This window comes from Varanus komodoensis, unplaced genomic scaffold (genome assembly GCF_004798865.1).
Source record: "Varanus komodoensis strain SLA01 unplaced genomic scaffold, ASM479886v1 scaffold13_1, whole genome shotgun sequence".
Lineage (NCBI taxonomy): Eukaryota > Metazoa > Chordata > Lepidosauria > Squamata > Varanidae > Varanus > Varanus komodoensis.
In genome coordinates, this window is record NW_025335408.1 from 12,228,562 (window position 1) to 12,245,299 (window position 16,738).

The 16,738-nt window shown below is 43.5% G+C and overlaps 1 protein-coding gene across 2 annotated transcripts in view; it reads right to left on the reverse strand.

Annotated features, from left to right (window-relative positions):
- CADPS2 (calcium dependent secretion activator 2) overlaps positions 1 to 16,738 on the reverse strand; it is a 357,625-nt gene that overhangs the window by 275,349 nt on the left and 65,538 nt on the right. For both annotated transcript variants that reach the window (XM_044422997.1, XM_044422995.1), the window contains exon 2: positions 10,812 to 10,925. In XM_044422997.1, coding sequence (XP_044278932.1) covers positions 10,812 to 10,925 — 114 coding nt within the window. The remainder of the gene's footprint in view (positions 1 to 10,811; positions 10,926 to 16,738) is intronic.

The following is a 16,738-nucleotide window of genomic DNA, read 5'->3' on the forward strand; positions in this document are numbered from 1 at the left end:
TTATGTGTCAAGGTTCACATAGCTTTAATAGTATCTCCAAGATGTATTAGTCATAGTAATTTATCCCTTAAGAGTCATTTATCTTTACAAAAATTAAATATTTAGGGATCTACTATTTGCATGCACTAAAAAGATTTTTAGATTTTTTTCTAAATAAGAACCTGTTTTCTGTTCAGTCAAATTTGGGCCAATTCTTGTATCAAGATGGCTTTTTCTTGTATAGATTAAACTGTGAACATACACATACACAAAAAGGAAGCGAGGAGGAAAAAAGCCAGGTGTTTGGAAATAAAAGAAAACCAGTAGTACATTGTCTAGCAAATAGATCTGCACCTTTTGTGAACAGAAAATGTATTGATACAGCTATACACTGGGAATATAATTCCCAACTGATTTTGCATCTTTTCACTCCACTTACCAAAGGGCCTTCTAAAAAGACAAGTGCCAGTGAATCACTATCCCAATTCACACACTGAAGTTATTTCAAATCTGATTCTGCCAAGTGGAGAACGGGGCTGCGGGGAGCTTGGGCTGTAATAAAAGGCTTAGAAAAGACCATCTTTAGTCTTTCATTCCTGAGTGGAACTTTGCCCAACTCTTGGACCCAGCCCCCAGTCTATCCAGATTTAGCACCAACACTCACCTGGAAACCAAACTGAAATAAACAAGTTTAGTAAAGAAGAGGGAAGGGAGAAGAGACTAAGATCCAAAAAGGAAAAGGTTAAGGGCAAAGGAATAGAAGCAAAAAAAAAAAAAAGGCATCATGGCCATCTAGTGTCCCCAGTTCCTAGGCAGATGGACTTCACAGTGCACCACCTTAATATAACAAAACAAACAAACACGGTCCTTCAGATATTGTTGCAAGTGAGCAAGACAGTTGCTCTTGATATGCACTCTCAAGGTCTGCTGATTGGAATTCAGAAAAGGAGGAGAAGGAGGGGGGCCTTGGGATGTGGCCTGATTCCAGACATCCAGATGAGAAAAGCAGTGATGCTTATCTCAAGGCCAGACTCCCCAGGTGCTCAGGCAGCCTCTGAGAAAAACCAAGATGTGCAACTATCAGAAATGGGCTTGGGAGTTTCTCAGAGATAGAAAAGGCAGGCACAGCTCTTGATCCCAGGCTGTGATGTCAGCAAAGGAGGGCAGCCCAGTTAGAGAACCAGAGGTGTGCTTGTTTCCAAAAGGCCCTTCCTGAAAGGATGGGGCCCAAACATACTCATAATGAGCATTCCTAGAAGTACTAGATTAGGTTCAAAGGACCACTCTGTGCATGCTCAGAGATTTCCTCTGGGTGATGGTACTTCTGGAAGATGCTTTGGTCCATAAAAAACATTTTGCAAGGCAGATCTGTGGTTCTGAATGTGTGATGGGAGGAACCCTAGCTCATGACAGAAATCTTCCAGAGAGGTATGCTGAACACATCTTCTAACACAATATATTTCAATTATAGTGTCTGGATACTTCATTGAAATTCATGGAAACCTAGAAGCACTTTACTACTAGCAACTTGTTTTGCTTTAGATTGGCGTGTGTGGGGAGATGCATTTTAAACATTCTTTTGTAGCCTAATCCCAAAGGAGAGTGCTTTTACTTTTCAACACTTCTCAAATCTTACATACTATTACCATTAGTGCAAACACCCACACCCCAATTTGGTGGGTTTTGTCTCTCTAGGAAGAGTAACTGATGGCAAAGTACATCATGTTTCCTTTCTATGAAAACATCACAAGCAGGAAGGATAATCATTTTTACCTGGACATTAAAACCAAACCGATCAGATCAAAGCATATGTGTAAGCAGGTTAGCTACCTCTTCTTGTACATCTGATATTACTTTAGGATATCTGTAAATGTTTACCCTTGTTTAGGCCTACAAATCAATTAAACGGGAAATAGAGGTCCCTATCCTTTGCAACAGGGGTCTACTCTTACTTCTATAGCACTGAAATCTTGGAATCTGGGAATCTTAAGAATCTGAACAGCAACAATTTCAAACCAAATTACAACATGGACTGTTTGCAAAAATCATATGGAACCAGTTATATTGGAACCCGTTATTTTGCAGCCTTTTATCCTGACAAGGTAAATGCTCCCTGTCACTATATAGCAGATGCAAGGAATTTTCCACCCCAGATTAGCTTCCACCCCTATTAACGAATGGATTTGTATTCTGGTAGAGTGAACACCAGCTTGCTCATTTGAGACATTTCAGTTAACCACTTGATCCCTGGAAGCCACCTTATATGAAGAGCCAAGGTCCACCTTGCTCAGTACTGCTCCACTGCCTGGCAGGAAGCCTCCAGAGGTTCAGACTTTCAGCCCTACCAGGAAATGCTGCACATGGACCCCAGGGCATGCTGTATGCAAAGCCTACCAATGTAGCCTTGCCCTTAATTGCCTCTTGTTCAGGATTCTGCAAGTTGTCCTGTCCTTGCAAAGTGTCTAGAAATGTCAGCTGGTGCAAAACATGACAGTCAAACTACTGTCTGAAATGCACTGTAGAAACTGTCCATCACAGGTCTGGAACTGGTTTCCAGTTTGCTCTTGAATTCAGGTTGCCGTTTTTCACTGATTTTGACCTAACAGCTTGGGGCTGAACACCTGAAAGGCTGTCTTCTCCCTTATCTGCCTGCCTATAACCTACACACTTCATCAGAAGCCTTGTTGTATAGGTTGGGTTGATAGATACACAAGAGAAGACCTCTTCTGTAATTACTCCCCAGGCACAGAGCTTGTGCTCAAGGGATGTCAAATTGGCTTCATCTATTTAATTTTAGATATGCTGTGAAAACAGTATGATTTGATTGACCTTTGATTGATTTTAATATTGCTATGCTTACTTTAAATGGAAAAATTTCCCAATAATCTTAAAGAAACCTCTGGAAGAGAATATTATGAATTAATGGAATTTATTTACCAAAAAATCTAAACATTGCATGAATATATATCCTTAAATAGGAAAGTATCTTTAGATAGATTTTCCTCAAAAGGCATTTCATTTTAAAAAATCCAATTTAAATTAAAAATCCAATTTAAATAAAAAAAAATCAATTTGTATTTTGTTGTTTTTCATCATTTATTTCTCTCCAGCCTGACTGCAGCACAGATACTGTGCAGCACGGCTTGTCGTGATATGGAAATGCAGTGTTAATGTGATGCACAGACAGAACAGGGCATTTCGCACTGCTGTGTTTAGTTTCATGAACGAACAGCTTCCTTGCAGGCGTGCATACTGCCACCAGCTCGTGCATTCCTGTGGGCTGGCTGGGGCGGGCGGTATTGTTTTTCCTTTCACTGCTGCTGCTCCACAGGGCCTCTGTCTGCTTGCCAGAGTAGACCAACTGCTGTAGCAGAGTAGTGCTAGTGAGCCCTGTGCTGCGGCTGCACTCCGTGGTACCGCTCAAGCATGGCTGCCACACACCTACCTCTCTGCCTTCTCTTGTGGGGCAAGTGTCCTGCCTGGCTCCTGCCGGTGGAACTCACAGATGTTACCCAGGACTGCCTCCTCCTTCCACTGCACACAGAGGGTGGTGGCGGTGATGGAGCAGGGACCACAGACCTGGTGCTTCTTGCATGCAGGGAAGCTTTTGCGAGAGGATGCCAGTGCTCCCATGTATAAAGTGATGGCTGTGCACAATCCAGGTGCTGCAGGTGGGAGAGTCACCTGGCTGCCTGCATGAGAGCTGTGTGTTGTGATGCTCAGCAGTCAGGTGATCCTGTTGCTCAGGCTGGGCATCGGTGAATGACCTTCTGGCCAGGTGGCCCAGGAAACAGAGAAGCCAATTGTGTCACTGCTGCCAGAGACTCAGCACTTGCTAGGCAGATTTGGCCAGTGGCACATGGAAGTGGGAGAGTCTGTGGCACCAGACTCCATGGCAGAAATGGCAAAACCATGAGAGATGGTAGTTCCCTGGTTCACACCAGGCAACAGGCCACAGCAAAATGAAGAAACCTTCGAAAGTCCATTGATTCTGCCCGTAGTTTCACCTGAACTATGTACACCACATACTATTTCACTATTTCACCAGGGCAGCTGGATTCAGACATCACAACAAGCTACTCTCACACAGTTTCTAATGACATTTTCCATGATGCCTGAACCTGTCGTAAAAGCAGCCATGGATAGTGATGGGCTATCTGCCTCCTTCCTCCTGTCTACAATACATGAAATGCCATCCATTTCCTTAGCAATCTTCTTCCTCCATTTCTCCATAAACCCTGAAGAGAAGGAGTACTGTCCAAAGAAATAGCCTTTAAAAATGAACGCAAACATCAGTTATAACCACATTTCCTAAATAGTGATGACAAGGCAAATGACTGTGAGGTAAATACCTTGAGTATATTTAGGTTATACTGGATGATACCAGGCAACTTAAGCATGTTCTATGGCATTCTTATTAACAATCAAGTTGCTATTACCTGAAGGGATGTTGCCAGATAAAAGAAGAGGCTGGAAGAAGAATATCAGGCAAACTAAATAATCAAAGTTTGCTGTAGATTGCACAGAAAGCTAAAAAAAGATAGCGTTTCTACAGTTAATTAGAGCAGAGATGATCCCTTTCTACTATATATGCAAGAAACAAGATTACTAATCCAGACACCAATACAGTGATAAAATGGAAAATTACAGATAATTTTTTTCATGAACTTAAAATACGTTGGCTCAGTGTTTGAAGAAACAAAATGTGCTTGTATCATCTTATAGTTATAAAAAAAAATTGATACCATGCGTACATAATCTAATTAAATTGTTTTCTTTATAATTAAAACTGAGATGTAAATGCCTAAAGCCTAATGATGCCATTCTAACATCAGATGACTTTGAGGATATGCAAGCCCATATGTACATATATGGAAGAAAGACCATGGGATAGTGTCTTTAACCATGGAAGTAACAAAAATGTCTTTGATGTGGGCACTACATATACAAACACCATTAACATGACTCTTTCCTGAAAAGGAAAAGCTGGGGATTGGAGATTCTTATTTACAGCCTTCTCTCTCGTTCTCGTTCTTGTTCTCTCCCCACCCCCACTCGCCCATATTCACCATGTCAGATTCCTAGCCAGGTGAACATGCAAACAAGCCCTGTCTACCCTCATACCACTGTGCTCCGATTCTTTCTATTCCTTCCCCTTCATAACATGGAACTGGTGCATCAACAGTGACAACACTCTGAATTCTATTTCCCCTTCATGTTCATAGTCCACTATAGTATAAACATCTCTGTCTAGTTCTATTAAAGAACACCAAGAGCATGAAGCATTACTGTTCACAGTGATGAAGACTCTAGGGATACCACCCACAACTGAATCTTATCTGCCAAAAGGTATTAGGAATATTTCATATCCTGTGATAGCTCAGTACGCTGCAATCAGAAAGCTACAGATAGTCCGGGAGACAGATCCACTCAAAAGCAGGAAAATGAAGTCTGATGGGATATTTTGGAAGGCAGTACGTTCTTTGATCATGGGTGTCAAGTCACAGTATTCTGCAAAGCTAAGTGCACTTGCACAGTACAGAAACAACCTATGCTTAATTCAGAGAGCAAAACATACAGAAAAACAAAAGTATTAGATTTGGTGGCCCATTAAGCTGAATTCTCAGAGGGATAATTTTGAATGTAGTTGATATTTCAAGTCAATAATAAGCAACTGCTGGAGGCACACAATTCCTAATGGAATGTTCATTTTTAACATATGCGGCAGCTAATGAGTAATTAATTAAATGTTGACTACTTATGTGAGTTGTAGAAAACTTATTAGTCTAACTGCAACATACTATTTTGCAAAGTCATGAAAGCAGTCATTTAAATTCAATCTTTCTCCCCAGGCTATTTTGGCAAGCCTTAACTCAGCTTGGGGAAAAAAGGACAAGTTACGCCAGACTTCTAGCATTGATCATCCTCCTTAATTCAATAATCCAATTTAAAAGATCAACTTTCAAGAGGATTTAAATTTATGCGGTCTGAGACTAGAAGCATGCAAGTGTATGAGGATCCCAATACCAGCTGTGGCAGCTGGGGCTTGGTGAGCATGTAAACTGCTTCATCCTGTACCAAGGTTTCCATGCAGGGAAGTGCAGCACTGAGACATGGATATTTAGACATAGGCATCACATTTCCAAATATAAAAAGACCTGTCAACTACAGGAAAAAGTAACCTATGCCAATAAAAGCATTGCTAATATTAGACACACTAGGTGAGATGCAAACACACATTTGGCACTGAAGCATACATACTCAGGAATAAAAAACAGTGAAGTCAACTATAGTTATGAATATTTATGCCCTTCTTTCCTTTAAATATTTCATATTGAAAAGCAGAAGCATTTATGCAACTTTTTGCTTTTAAAATGACACAACAATGGATTATGCTTTATATTTGCAATTCCTTAATGTAAGAAGTATTTTTTAAAAGTTGCCTATACAGGACATTTTACAGATGATGTAAGCTTTCATTTCTAGATTCCCTTACAGATCTTGAACTACTGCTCTGAGGTCAAGGAAGAAACAGTAGAACTACTGGAAACTTTTTCTTTGGATGCTTTTGTTTTCCTTTCTGTTTCGTATTATTAACAAAAAGTAAAACACATAAAGAAACATTAGAAGACCTGTATGTGCCAATAATCTTCCATAAAAAGACAGCCTGCGTTATACACTAAGAGTTCATCTAATCACCCACCCCATTCAAAGCAGGGCCTGAAAGCAAAAGCTGTCCTCACTGTGCCTCTCCCAGAAACTGCTATTTAGAGGCACATACTGCCCAAGGTTTCCATATACCCACAAAGGCCAATACATTAAAGACCTTCTTTAATGGTCAGCTGTCAGCCCTAGACTATTAATTTTAAGTTGTTAGCTGAAACACTGTGGCTGCCAAAAACAACTGCCCGTTGTTCCACACAGGTCTAGCCTATCCCTTTAGGAAACTACCCTAGATCAGGAACTCCGTTTCTCCAAGGCAGAGACAAAACAGACTTCCAATGTTGCCCTGAATCCACAACAGCAAGTTTCAGATGTGAAACCACTGCAAAGACAGTCAGGAAACAGTCTGTTCTCCCTTTCTCTCTATCCACCTCGACAAAGCAATAACTTCACATGTGCTCACCTTCAAAGATGCTTTGAGTATGTGTCATTCAAGCCACCCCATGCCACCTTTTCAGTTGGATGGGCTCACTAAAGCTGAATGGAACTATTTACATTTAAAAGCACCAAGCTAGACATTGAGCTTGTGTTTGCTAAAAGAAAAATTAAACAGGGAAACTAGGGAAAAGTATCTTGCAGCAAGGGCAAACCAGATAGTGGAACCAATTTCTTAATGAGGTAGTTATTGGAAACCAAATTGAAGTGTTCTTGCCATAGTATTTCCCAATGTAAGTAGACCAAGTAATTAATTTTAAGGCACAATTCAGTAAAAAATGGACTGAAGCAACACTAGCTTTAACTTTTAAGCAGTCTCTTTCCTGCACAGTGAGGCCACAGCCCTGCCTTCGTAAGAAAATGCAATGATAGGAATACCTGTTTCAAGACAATTACAGATTTCTCTTTAAACTCTAAAGAGGATGTTAGCTTGTAAAGATCCTGATTTCCCAGTTCAGCCTTTCATGGCAGCACTCCCTTGGAAAATGTAACAACAGCAAATGCCATTATGGTTAGACTTCTTCAGTCACCCAAATAGACAATTCTAATGGCATAATTGGCTTTCCATTGGATTCTATAAAAAGAATAATGAACATTGATCTCTTTGGATTATATAAATGTAACACTTGACTGCTCATTATTTCTTTATGGATTTCAGTCATAGATATACTGGCCTGTTTTTCTAATTTCTTTAGCTGCCCTTTAGTTTACAGAAAAAATAATTTAAGGTTGGGTAGATCACTGTTCCTTCAAAACTCAGTATACAGTTTCTCTTTCCAATCTCAATTCAGGTGGCAAATAGTTTTTATTGCGTTAAAAATGATATCTGCTCACCTGACAAAGTTGGGTGAGTTTTTTAAGGGGAAACATAGGAAATATGCGAAATACTTCTCCAGTGTTTAGATCGTAGGTTGTGTATAAGTTGGTTTGTTAGACTAGGTGTCATGTTTTGTGTTTTAAAGTTTTTTTATTGCTTTAATCCTTTTTTTTTTAATTTTTAGTTCATGTTGTTACAAGCTGCCTTGAGTGCCATTTTCTTGTTAGGAAGGCAGGGTATAAATCAAAACAAATAAAATAAATAATAGAGTGTGGTGGACAGAGTATCACTCTCTAGCTTTTCATAGCTTTAACTCCCAGAAGACTCAGCTGGCATGCTGGGAGTTCAAGTCAAACCATTTTGAAAATCTACCCACCTCTGGTTGCCCATGAAGACATTTGGCACTTATTATTTTATTCCACAACTCCTTCAGGGACCTCTGAGTGGTACTCATAGTTATTCCTCCCCATTTTCTTACCACAACTCTGTAAAGCAAGAGATGCATGAGAGTTCCTGGCCTATCCTGGAAGCTTCACGGCTGAGTGGGGATTTTAATCTAGGTCTTTCTGGCCCCAGACCATCACTTGGGCAAGCAACTTGTGGGCACACAACCCCCATTGGTCTTAGTCAGCAAAACCAATGGTAAGGAATGGTAGGAACTATAGGACAAAACCTGTGGAGGGTCACAAACCACCTACCTTTGTGAACCACATGCCCACAGTGACTCCAAATTTGTTCATAAACTTGTAGATTATGTCCCTGGGCAGGCACTTGTATACCCATCCTATCTCCCATTCATTTGTATTGTAAGTGGTACTCTATGGGTTTCAATTATAGCAAAGTAAGTTCTCCTCTGCCCTACTGCTCGCCTTATGCTTGCCTCTTTTTAGACCCTCTTTCTAGTGCTACACATGCTTCCCCTCCTCCTTTTGGTTTTGGCTGGTTTGCTGTCTGACTAAATCCTTCTAGCTTTTCTAGTTTCTAGATTCTAAATTCGTCTTGTATTTCCATCTAGTTTGGAATATAGCCAAGATCAATAATGCTACCAACAGCATGGTATTGCTTCTCTTTCAGTCATGCTAATAAATGATGATTGCCCCCAGCAAAGTCTACTAATAATTAGTCCTCAAATGAAGCCCTAGTTTTGTGCACCTTACCATGTTCACTGCAGGTCTACTCCAGAGAATCATCACACACTAAACAGCCTTCATATTGGAAAATACATTAATCAAACCTTCAGTAAGCCTTTGATTTGTAAATGAAAGAAGTGCCTGAGAACGTTGATATCTCTCAATGATGTACAAAAGTTAAACGAATCTTCCTGTTGTGAAAGTTTGTTATGCGATGGTCAGATCTTTGCAGGTGGTGCATTAGTCTGGTTTAAGAGTCATACTGGACTCTTTATAAGTCATATCTACTGTTTTAACCTGTACTGTGGGTTAGATGGGGAGAATCTTAATCTGTTATGCATTTTAAGATTTTTTTTAATGGTTTGCTGTCTTTTTATCTGTTGAACATTCTTGTACACTGAATTCTTGTAAGCAGTGTTGGTTGTCTCCAGAAAGGTGGTATAAAATACAAAATATTTATTTATTTTGTGTTTTTGCACTCTTCCAGAACCAACCAAGATAGATTACAAATTAATGGTACTAATAATATAGAAAGGGAGAATTTACCTCTCCCTTTAAGAAGCACTACAAGCCTTCACCTGAAACCTAGAGTATTAATTGAAAATGTGCTTGAAAAAGCAATGGTGGAAAGGGGGAAATGTAAAAAAAGGAGCCAGAAAGGCTGAACAGAATTTTCACATGAATTTCAATGCATAATTTTCAAGGTAATACAGCAAAAGAATTCCAAAATCTGACTTACAGTTGCTCATATCTGATAGGAGAAACACAAGTGTAGTCAGGCCCCATCATACTCAGAAAAGTACAGCCATTTGACATACACACAACTAAAATATGCTAATTAGATGCAGCCCTAGCTCTTAATATACTGTGTCTAATATGATCCTCCATGTTGAAAAAGCTGTCTAGACAGGCTGTGAAATGAAATGCGTCTTATTCCTTGCTATGTCTTGTGAGGCTTCTCTGGCTTCTACAAACAGATGATGCAGCTGGAGGAATTCATGTGTGAGATCCATCCTGAAAAATATTGATAGTGCTTGCAAAACCATGCGGTTAAATCCATAGGGTAGGCACGCATACATGGAGTGAAGGAGAAAAAGAAACATGGTTCCAGTAAAAGAGAGGACATACAGAGGGCTGAAGTGCACTGTGCATAAAATAAATCATGCAGTTGAACCTCTCTTCCTTAGTTCTGTGTAAGCATTTGGGGTCCCAGTCCAAACTGAGACCACCATGTGTACATGGCAGAGTTTAAACCTTTCTCTTGCCAGCCATTTGCTTTCCCAGATCTCATTCCGATTTTAAGTTCTCTTTTTAATCAGTCCCATCCTAATGAGATCCCTATAAGGCACCAAAACTGATCAAGACATTTTATTCATGCAATTAACCTTGGGGTGAAGTGTGGGCTCACATACTGCCAGTCCTGAAGAATTCTTGTTCTTGTATAGGTGAAAAAAATAACTCCTTCTAAATTATCAGTACGTTGCAGAATAACTTTCACATGGCAAAAGACATAGGTGGACCATGCTTCTAGGCAACAGGAATAATTTTGAGCTGTCTTCCAGCACAGATACTGACCTTAGAGAAATAACATAGAAGTTCTGAGTTGTTTAAAATGTTCTCTCTTGTTGTATTGTAAAACCTTAAGACGTACAGGTACTTCCACAAAATGGGTAGATTCTTTTACAGCCCCCTAGTAAAAATGGCAGCATGGATAAATTCCTACTTACCTCATAATAGCTTCGAACTGCATTGCAGAATGCTTCATCAGCCACAATTTGAGTCTCTCCATTTAGAAAGGCCTGGAAGCGCTCCTTCACAACCTGTAGTTGCTGTTTGTTCATCTGGAGAGAGAATAAGGATGCCCTTAGTAAAACTAAAAGTTTTGCTTTATTCTAGTATCAATCAATTTTTAACATCCCTCTGTATCTTCCCCCTGCCCCTATGTTTATTATCATTTTTCATTATTAAGAAAAATCATGCTTTTAAAAAAATCCAGTTGATTTTACCAAATCTATGCAATTTGTATTTAGAAGACCTTTAATTTAATGTTGTGATGATCTAAAGTTACACAAGAAATGACTATTACTTCTACAACTATCCTAGTCAAATTGAACTGAAATCCCACTCCTACATGCACAGCGTTTGGAATACTGTCACCTCCACTAGTTTTGTTCTTGCTAAGATTTCCTAAGGCCCTTTTGACTTCACATTCCAGGATGTCTGGCTCGAGGTCGGTGACCATTCCATCGTGGTTATCAGGGACGTTAAGGTCTTTCTTGTACAGTTCTGTGTAATCTTGCCACCTCTTCTTAATCTCTTCTGCCTCTGTTAGGTCCCTGCCATTTTTGTCCTTTATCATGCCCATCTTTGCATGAAACATTCCATTCATATCTCCAATTTTCTTGAAGAGATCTCTAGTCTTTCTTATTCTATTGTTTTCTTCCATTTCTTTGCACTGTTCATTTAAGAAGGCATTCTTATCTCTTCTAGCTTCTCTGGAATTCTGCATTCAGTTGGGTGTATCTTTCCCTTTCTCCCTTGCCTTTTGCTTCCCTTCTTTCCTCAGCTATTTGTAAAGTTTCCTCAGACAGCCATTTTGCTTTCTTGCATTTCTTTTTCTTTGGGATGGTTTTAGATGCTACCTCTTGTACAATGTTGCGAACCTCCATCCATAGTTCCTCAGGCACTCTGTCTATCAGATCTAATAGCTTAAATCTATTTGTTACCTCTACTGTATATTCATCAGGAATATGATTTAGGTCATACCCGAGTGGCCTGGTGCTTTTCCCTACTTTCTTCAATTTAAGCCTAAATTTTGCAACAAGAAGCTCATGATCTGAGTCAGCTCCTGGTCAAGTTTTTACTGACTGTATAGAGCTTCTCCATCTTTGGCTGCAGAGCACATTGTCAGTCTGATTTCTGTGTTGATCATCTGGTGATGTCCATGTGTAGCATCGTCTCTTGGGTCGTTGGAAAAGAGTGTTTGCTATGACCATTGTAATCTCTTGGCAAAATTCTACCAGCCTGTGTGCTGCTTCATTTTGTACTCCAAGGCCAAACTTGCCTGTTATTCCAGTTATCTTTTGGCTTCCTACTTTAGCATCCCAATCCCCCATGATGATAAGGACATCATTTTTGGTGTTAATTCTAGAAGGTGTTGTAGGCCTTCATAGAACTGGTCAACTTCAGCCTCTTCAGCATCAGTGGTTAGGGGATAGACTTGGACTACAGTGATGTTGAATAATTTGCCTTGGATTCGAACTGAGATTATTCTGTCATTTTGGAGATTGTACCCCAGTACTGCTTTTCCTACTCTTTTATTAACTATGAAGGCTACTCCATTTCTTCTGAGGGATTCTTGCCCACAACAGTATACATGATGGTCATCTGAATTAAATTCACCCATTCCTGTCTATTTTAGTCCACTGATTCCTAAGATGTCAATGTTCAGTCTTGTCATCTCATGTTTGACCACATCCAGCTTGCCTTGATTCATGGATCTTACATTCCAGTTTCCTATGCTGTATTGTTCTTTACAGCATCGGACTTTCCTTTCACCACCAGATACATCCGCAAATGAGTGTCCTTTTGGCTTTGACCCAGTCGCTTCATTCTTTCTGGCACTACTAGTACTAGCCCTCCACTCTTCCCCAGTAGCACTTTGGACACCTTCCGACCTGAGGGGCTCATCTTCAGGTGTCATATCTCTTTGCCTGTTGATACTGTCCATGGGGTTTTCATGGCAAGGATACTGGAGTGGGTTGCCATTTCCTTCTCCAGTGGATCACATTTTGTCAGAGCTCTCTGCTATGACCTGTCTGTCTTGGGTGGCCCTGCATGGCATAGCTCATAGCTTCATTGTGCTACACATGCCCCTTCATCACAGCAAGACAGTGATCCATGAAAGGCGGCTTGGAGCTCCCCCCCCCAAACATCTGCCATGCTCCGCGGCTTGGACCATCACCTGCCGCGCTGCACCGCGCTGTCGCTGCCGCAGTTGCTGCCGCCAGACTGGGGCGCACTGCCGAGCCGGGGGCCGGCTGACGATGGTCCCACAGCCATCGCTGGGCCACCCCGGGCACGGAGGACGCCAGGGCCACGCCAGGCCTGCCGCCGCTGGCACGGAGGAGGGCACCGCCATCTTGCTGCCAGACGGGTTTCTGTGCCCCTCCCTGCTCCCCGCCCCGCCGGAGCTGGCGAGAGCAATGCCCGATTGGGGCAGGGCACGCGGGTGGGTGCCGGCTTAACCCGCCGGACGTGGCCTGGGGCTGGCGGCCAAAGGGCAGTGCCACCGTTTGTGGCCGTTCGTGGCCATGCGGGGCTGGGCTGGTGGGGGACTAGGTTGGTGGGGGGAAGTTTAATTTTGTATTGGGGGTGGAAATGGGGAGTTTTTGATTGTTTTTAAAGTTTTCTTGTATTTTAATTTGTTTTTATGGAGTTGTCCCTGGCCATGTCGACGTTTGTGTTTCCTGGGGAGCGCGTGGGCGCCGCCATTGGGGTGGTCATGGGCAATGGACGTTACAGTGGTGGGGGCTTAACGTGTCCACGTAGAAGAAGGAGGGACAGATGGCTGACACCTGTCCCTCCTTCTGGTTTTGCCCCCAGCCAGAGGGTTCCAGGTAGTCTTGTCAACCGCCCCTTGGGCCTGACGGTGTTGCTGCTCAATGCCAGGTCAGTCCACAATAAATCTTCCCTCATCCATGACTTGATTGTGGATGAGGGGGCCGACCTGGCTTGCATAACAGAGACCTGCGCGGGAGAGGGGGGGAATGTTGCCCTCTCTCAAATGTGCCCGCCCGGGTATCTGGTTCAGCACCATTCACGCCTGGAGAGGAGGGGAGGGGGGTCGCTTTGGTTTACCGAGCCTCCATCTCCCTTACGGGACTTCCGGTTCCTTCAAGGCCAGCGCTGGAGTGCCTCTACTTGGTGTTGGGTGACCGAGACAGATTGGGGATTCTGTTGGTGTACCGTGCATCCTTCTGCCCAACAGTCTCCCTGCCTGAGCTGACGGAGATCGTCTCGGACCTGGTGTTGAGGACCCCCAGGATGTTGGTCCTGGGGGACTTCAATCTCTATGCCGAGACTGGTCTGACTGGGGCAGCTCAGGACTTCATGGCCTCCATGACAGCCATGGGGCTGTCTCAACATGTCACTGGCCCGACTCATGAACGTGGACACACTCTGGACCTGGTTTTCTCGACGGGGCAGGAAGAGGGTGTTCTGACGGTTAGGAATTTATGTCTGACACCCCTGTCATGGTCAGATCACTTCCTCGTGAGGTTTGTGCTCGAGAGCGGCCTCTCCCTCTGCAAGGGTTAGGACCCGATTGTGTGGGTCTGCCCCCAGAGCTGGATGGATCCAGACGGATTCCTGAAGGCCCTGGGGGAGTTTCCGGCTGACAAGACAGGTCCTCCTGTCGATGCTCTGGTCGAACTGTGGAACGGGGAGATGACCAGGGCTGTTGACACAATCACTCCTAAGTGTCCTCTCCCACCGGGCAGAGCCCACTCTTCCCCTTGGTATACATCTGAATTGCAGGCGATGAAGCAGGCCGGGAGACGGCTAGAGCATAGGTGGAGGAGATCACGGGATGAATCTGACCGAACACACTTGAGAGCCCATTATCGGGCCTATGCTGTGGCGGTGAGGGCAGCGAAAAAGAGTTTCTTTTCCATTTCCATTGCCTCCTCAAAATGCCGTCTGGCGGAGCTTTTTCGGGTGGTGCAAGGCCTGGTTCGTCCAGGTCCTAAGAAAGATCTGGTTCCACCTTCGAAGGCCCACTGTGATGACTTTGCCAAGCATTTCAGGGAGAAAATTGCTCAGATTCGTCACGAGCTAGACTCTACTAGTGACTCAGAGGTTTCTGGGGAGATACCAATGCCGCCGTCTGGTCCAAAATTAATGGATGAATTTCAGTTATTGCGGCCTGATGATGTGGACAAGGTGCTTGGACAAGTACGTCCCACCACTTGCCTATTGGACCCTTGCCCGTCTTGGTTAATAAATAATTCCAAGCATGGGATTGGGATCTGGATCTTGGAAGTGGTTAATGCCTCTCTCAGGGAGGGTCGGGTACCTGCCCCTTTAAAGGAGGCAGTAGTCCGACCGGTCCTGAAGAAACTGCCACTGGATCCAGAGATGGCCACTAATTATAGACCAGTGGCCAACATCCCATTTCTGGGCAAGGTGTTGGAGCGGGTGGTGGCGGGACAACTCCAAGCTCTCTTGGATGAAACTGATTATCTGAACCCATTTCAGTCTGGCTTCAGACCTGGGTATGGTACTGAATCTGCCTTGGTCGCCCTGTATGATGACCTGTGCAGGGAGAAGGACAGGGGGAGTGCTTCCCTGTTGGTTCTCCTGGACCTCTCAGCGGCTTTCGATACCATCGACCATGGTATCCTTCTGGATAGGCTAGTGGGATTGGGGGTCGGAGGCACTGCTTTGCAGTGGTTCCACTCCTATCTCAATGGCCGATTCCAGAAGGTGGTGCTGGGGGACTATGGCTCTGTGACATGGCAGCTATGCCATGGAGTACCGCAGGGGTCCATTTTGTCACCTTTGCTGTTTAACATCTACATGAAACTGCTAGGAGAGGTCATCAGGAGGTGTGGGCTGCGGAATCATCAGTACGCTGATGATACCCAGCTCTACCTCTCGTTTTCCACCAATCCGGGTGAGGCAGTGGCTGTGCTGAACCGGTGCCTGGCTGAGGTAATGGGCTGGATGAGGGCCAATAAACTGAAGCTCAATCCAGACAAGACGGAGGTCCTGTTGGTTGGCGGATCGGGCTTCGGTGAGGTGAATTGACCTAGTCCTGAATGGGGTTGCACTCCCTCTTAGGGACAAGGTCCACAGCTTGGGAGTGCTCCTCGACCCAGAGCTTTCATTGGAAGCTCAGGTGACAGCAGTGGCGAGGAGCGCTTTCCTTCAGCTTCGGCTGATCCATCAGCTGCGCCCCTACCTGGAGTACGACTGCCTGGCAACAGTGACACATGCGTTGGTGACTTCCCGCCTTGACTTCTGTAACGCGCTCTACATGGGGCTGCCCTTGAAGATGGTCTGGATACTTCAACTGGTTCAAAATAGAGCTGCCAGGCTGCTGACAGGGACTGGGCGTTATGTCCACATGACTCCAGTCCTCCGTCAGCTTCACTGGCTTCCCATTGAAGTCCGGGCCCAATTCAAGGTGTTGGTGATGACCTATAAAGCCCTAAACGGCTTGGGTCCTGGTTACCTGAAGGAGCGCTTACGTCCATATATGCCCGCCCGCCCCCTGAGATCTGCAGGAGAGGCCCTCCTCTGGGAACCCTCCGTGAAGGAAATTAGGAGGGTAAGTACTCGGAGGAGGGCTTTCTCCGTGGTGGCACTCAATCTATGGAATATGCTCCCCAGAGACGTCTGCCTGGCGCCGTCGTTATTTGTTTTTCAGTGCCAGGCGAAGACCTTTTTAATCAAACATCATTTTAACTGCTAATACTATTTATTTTTTATTCTTCAGCCAGGGCGACTTATTTTATATTGTTAATTTATATTTTTATTGTATAATATTTTAATTGATATATTTGTGAGCCACCCAGAGGCTTCGGCGAATGGGGTGGCATAGAAATTTTCTAAATAAATAAATAAATAAATAAATAAATAAATAAATAAA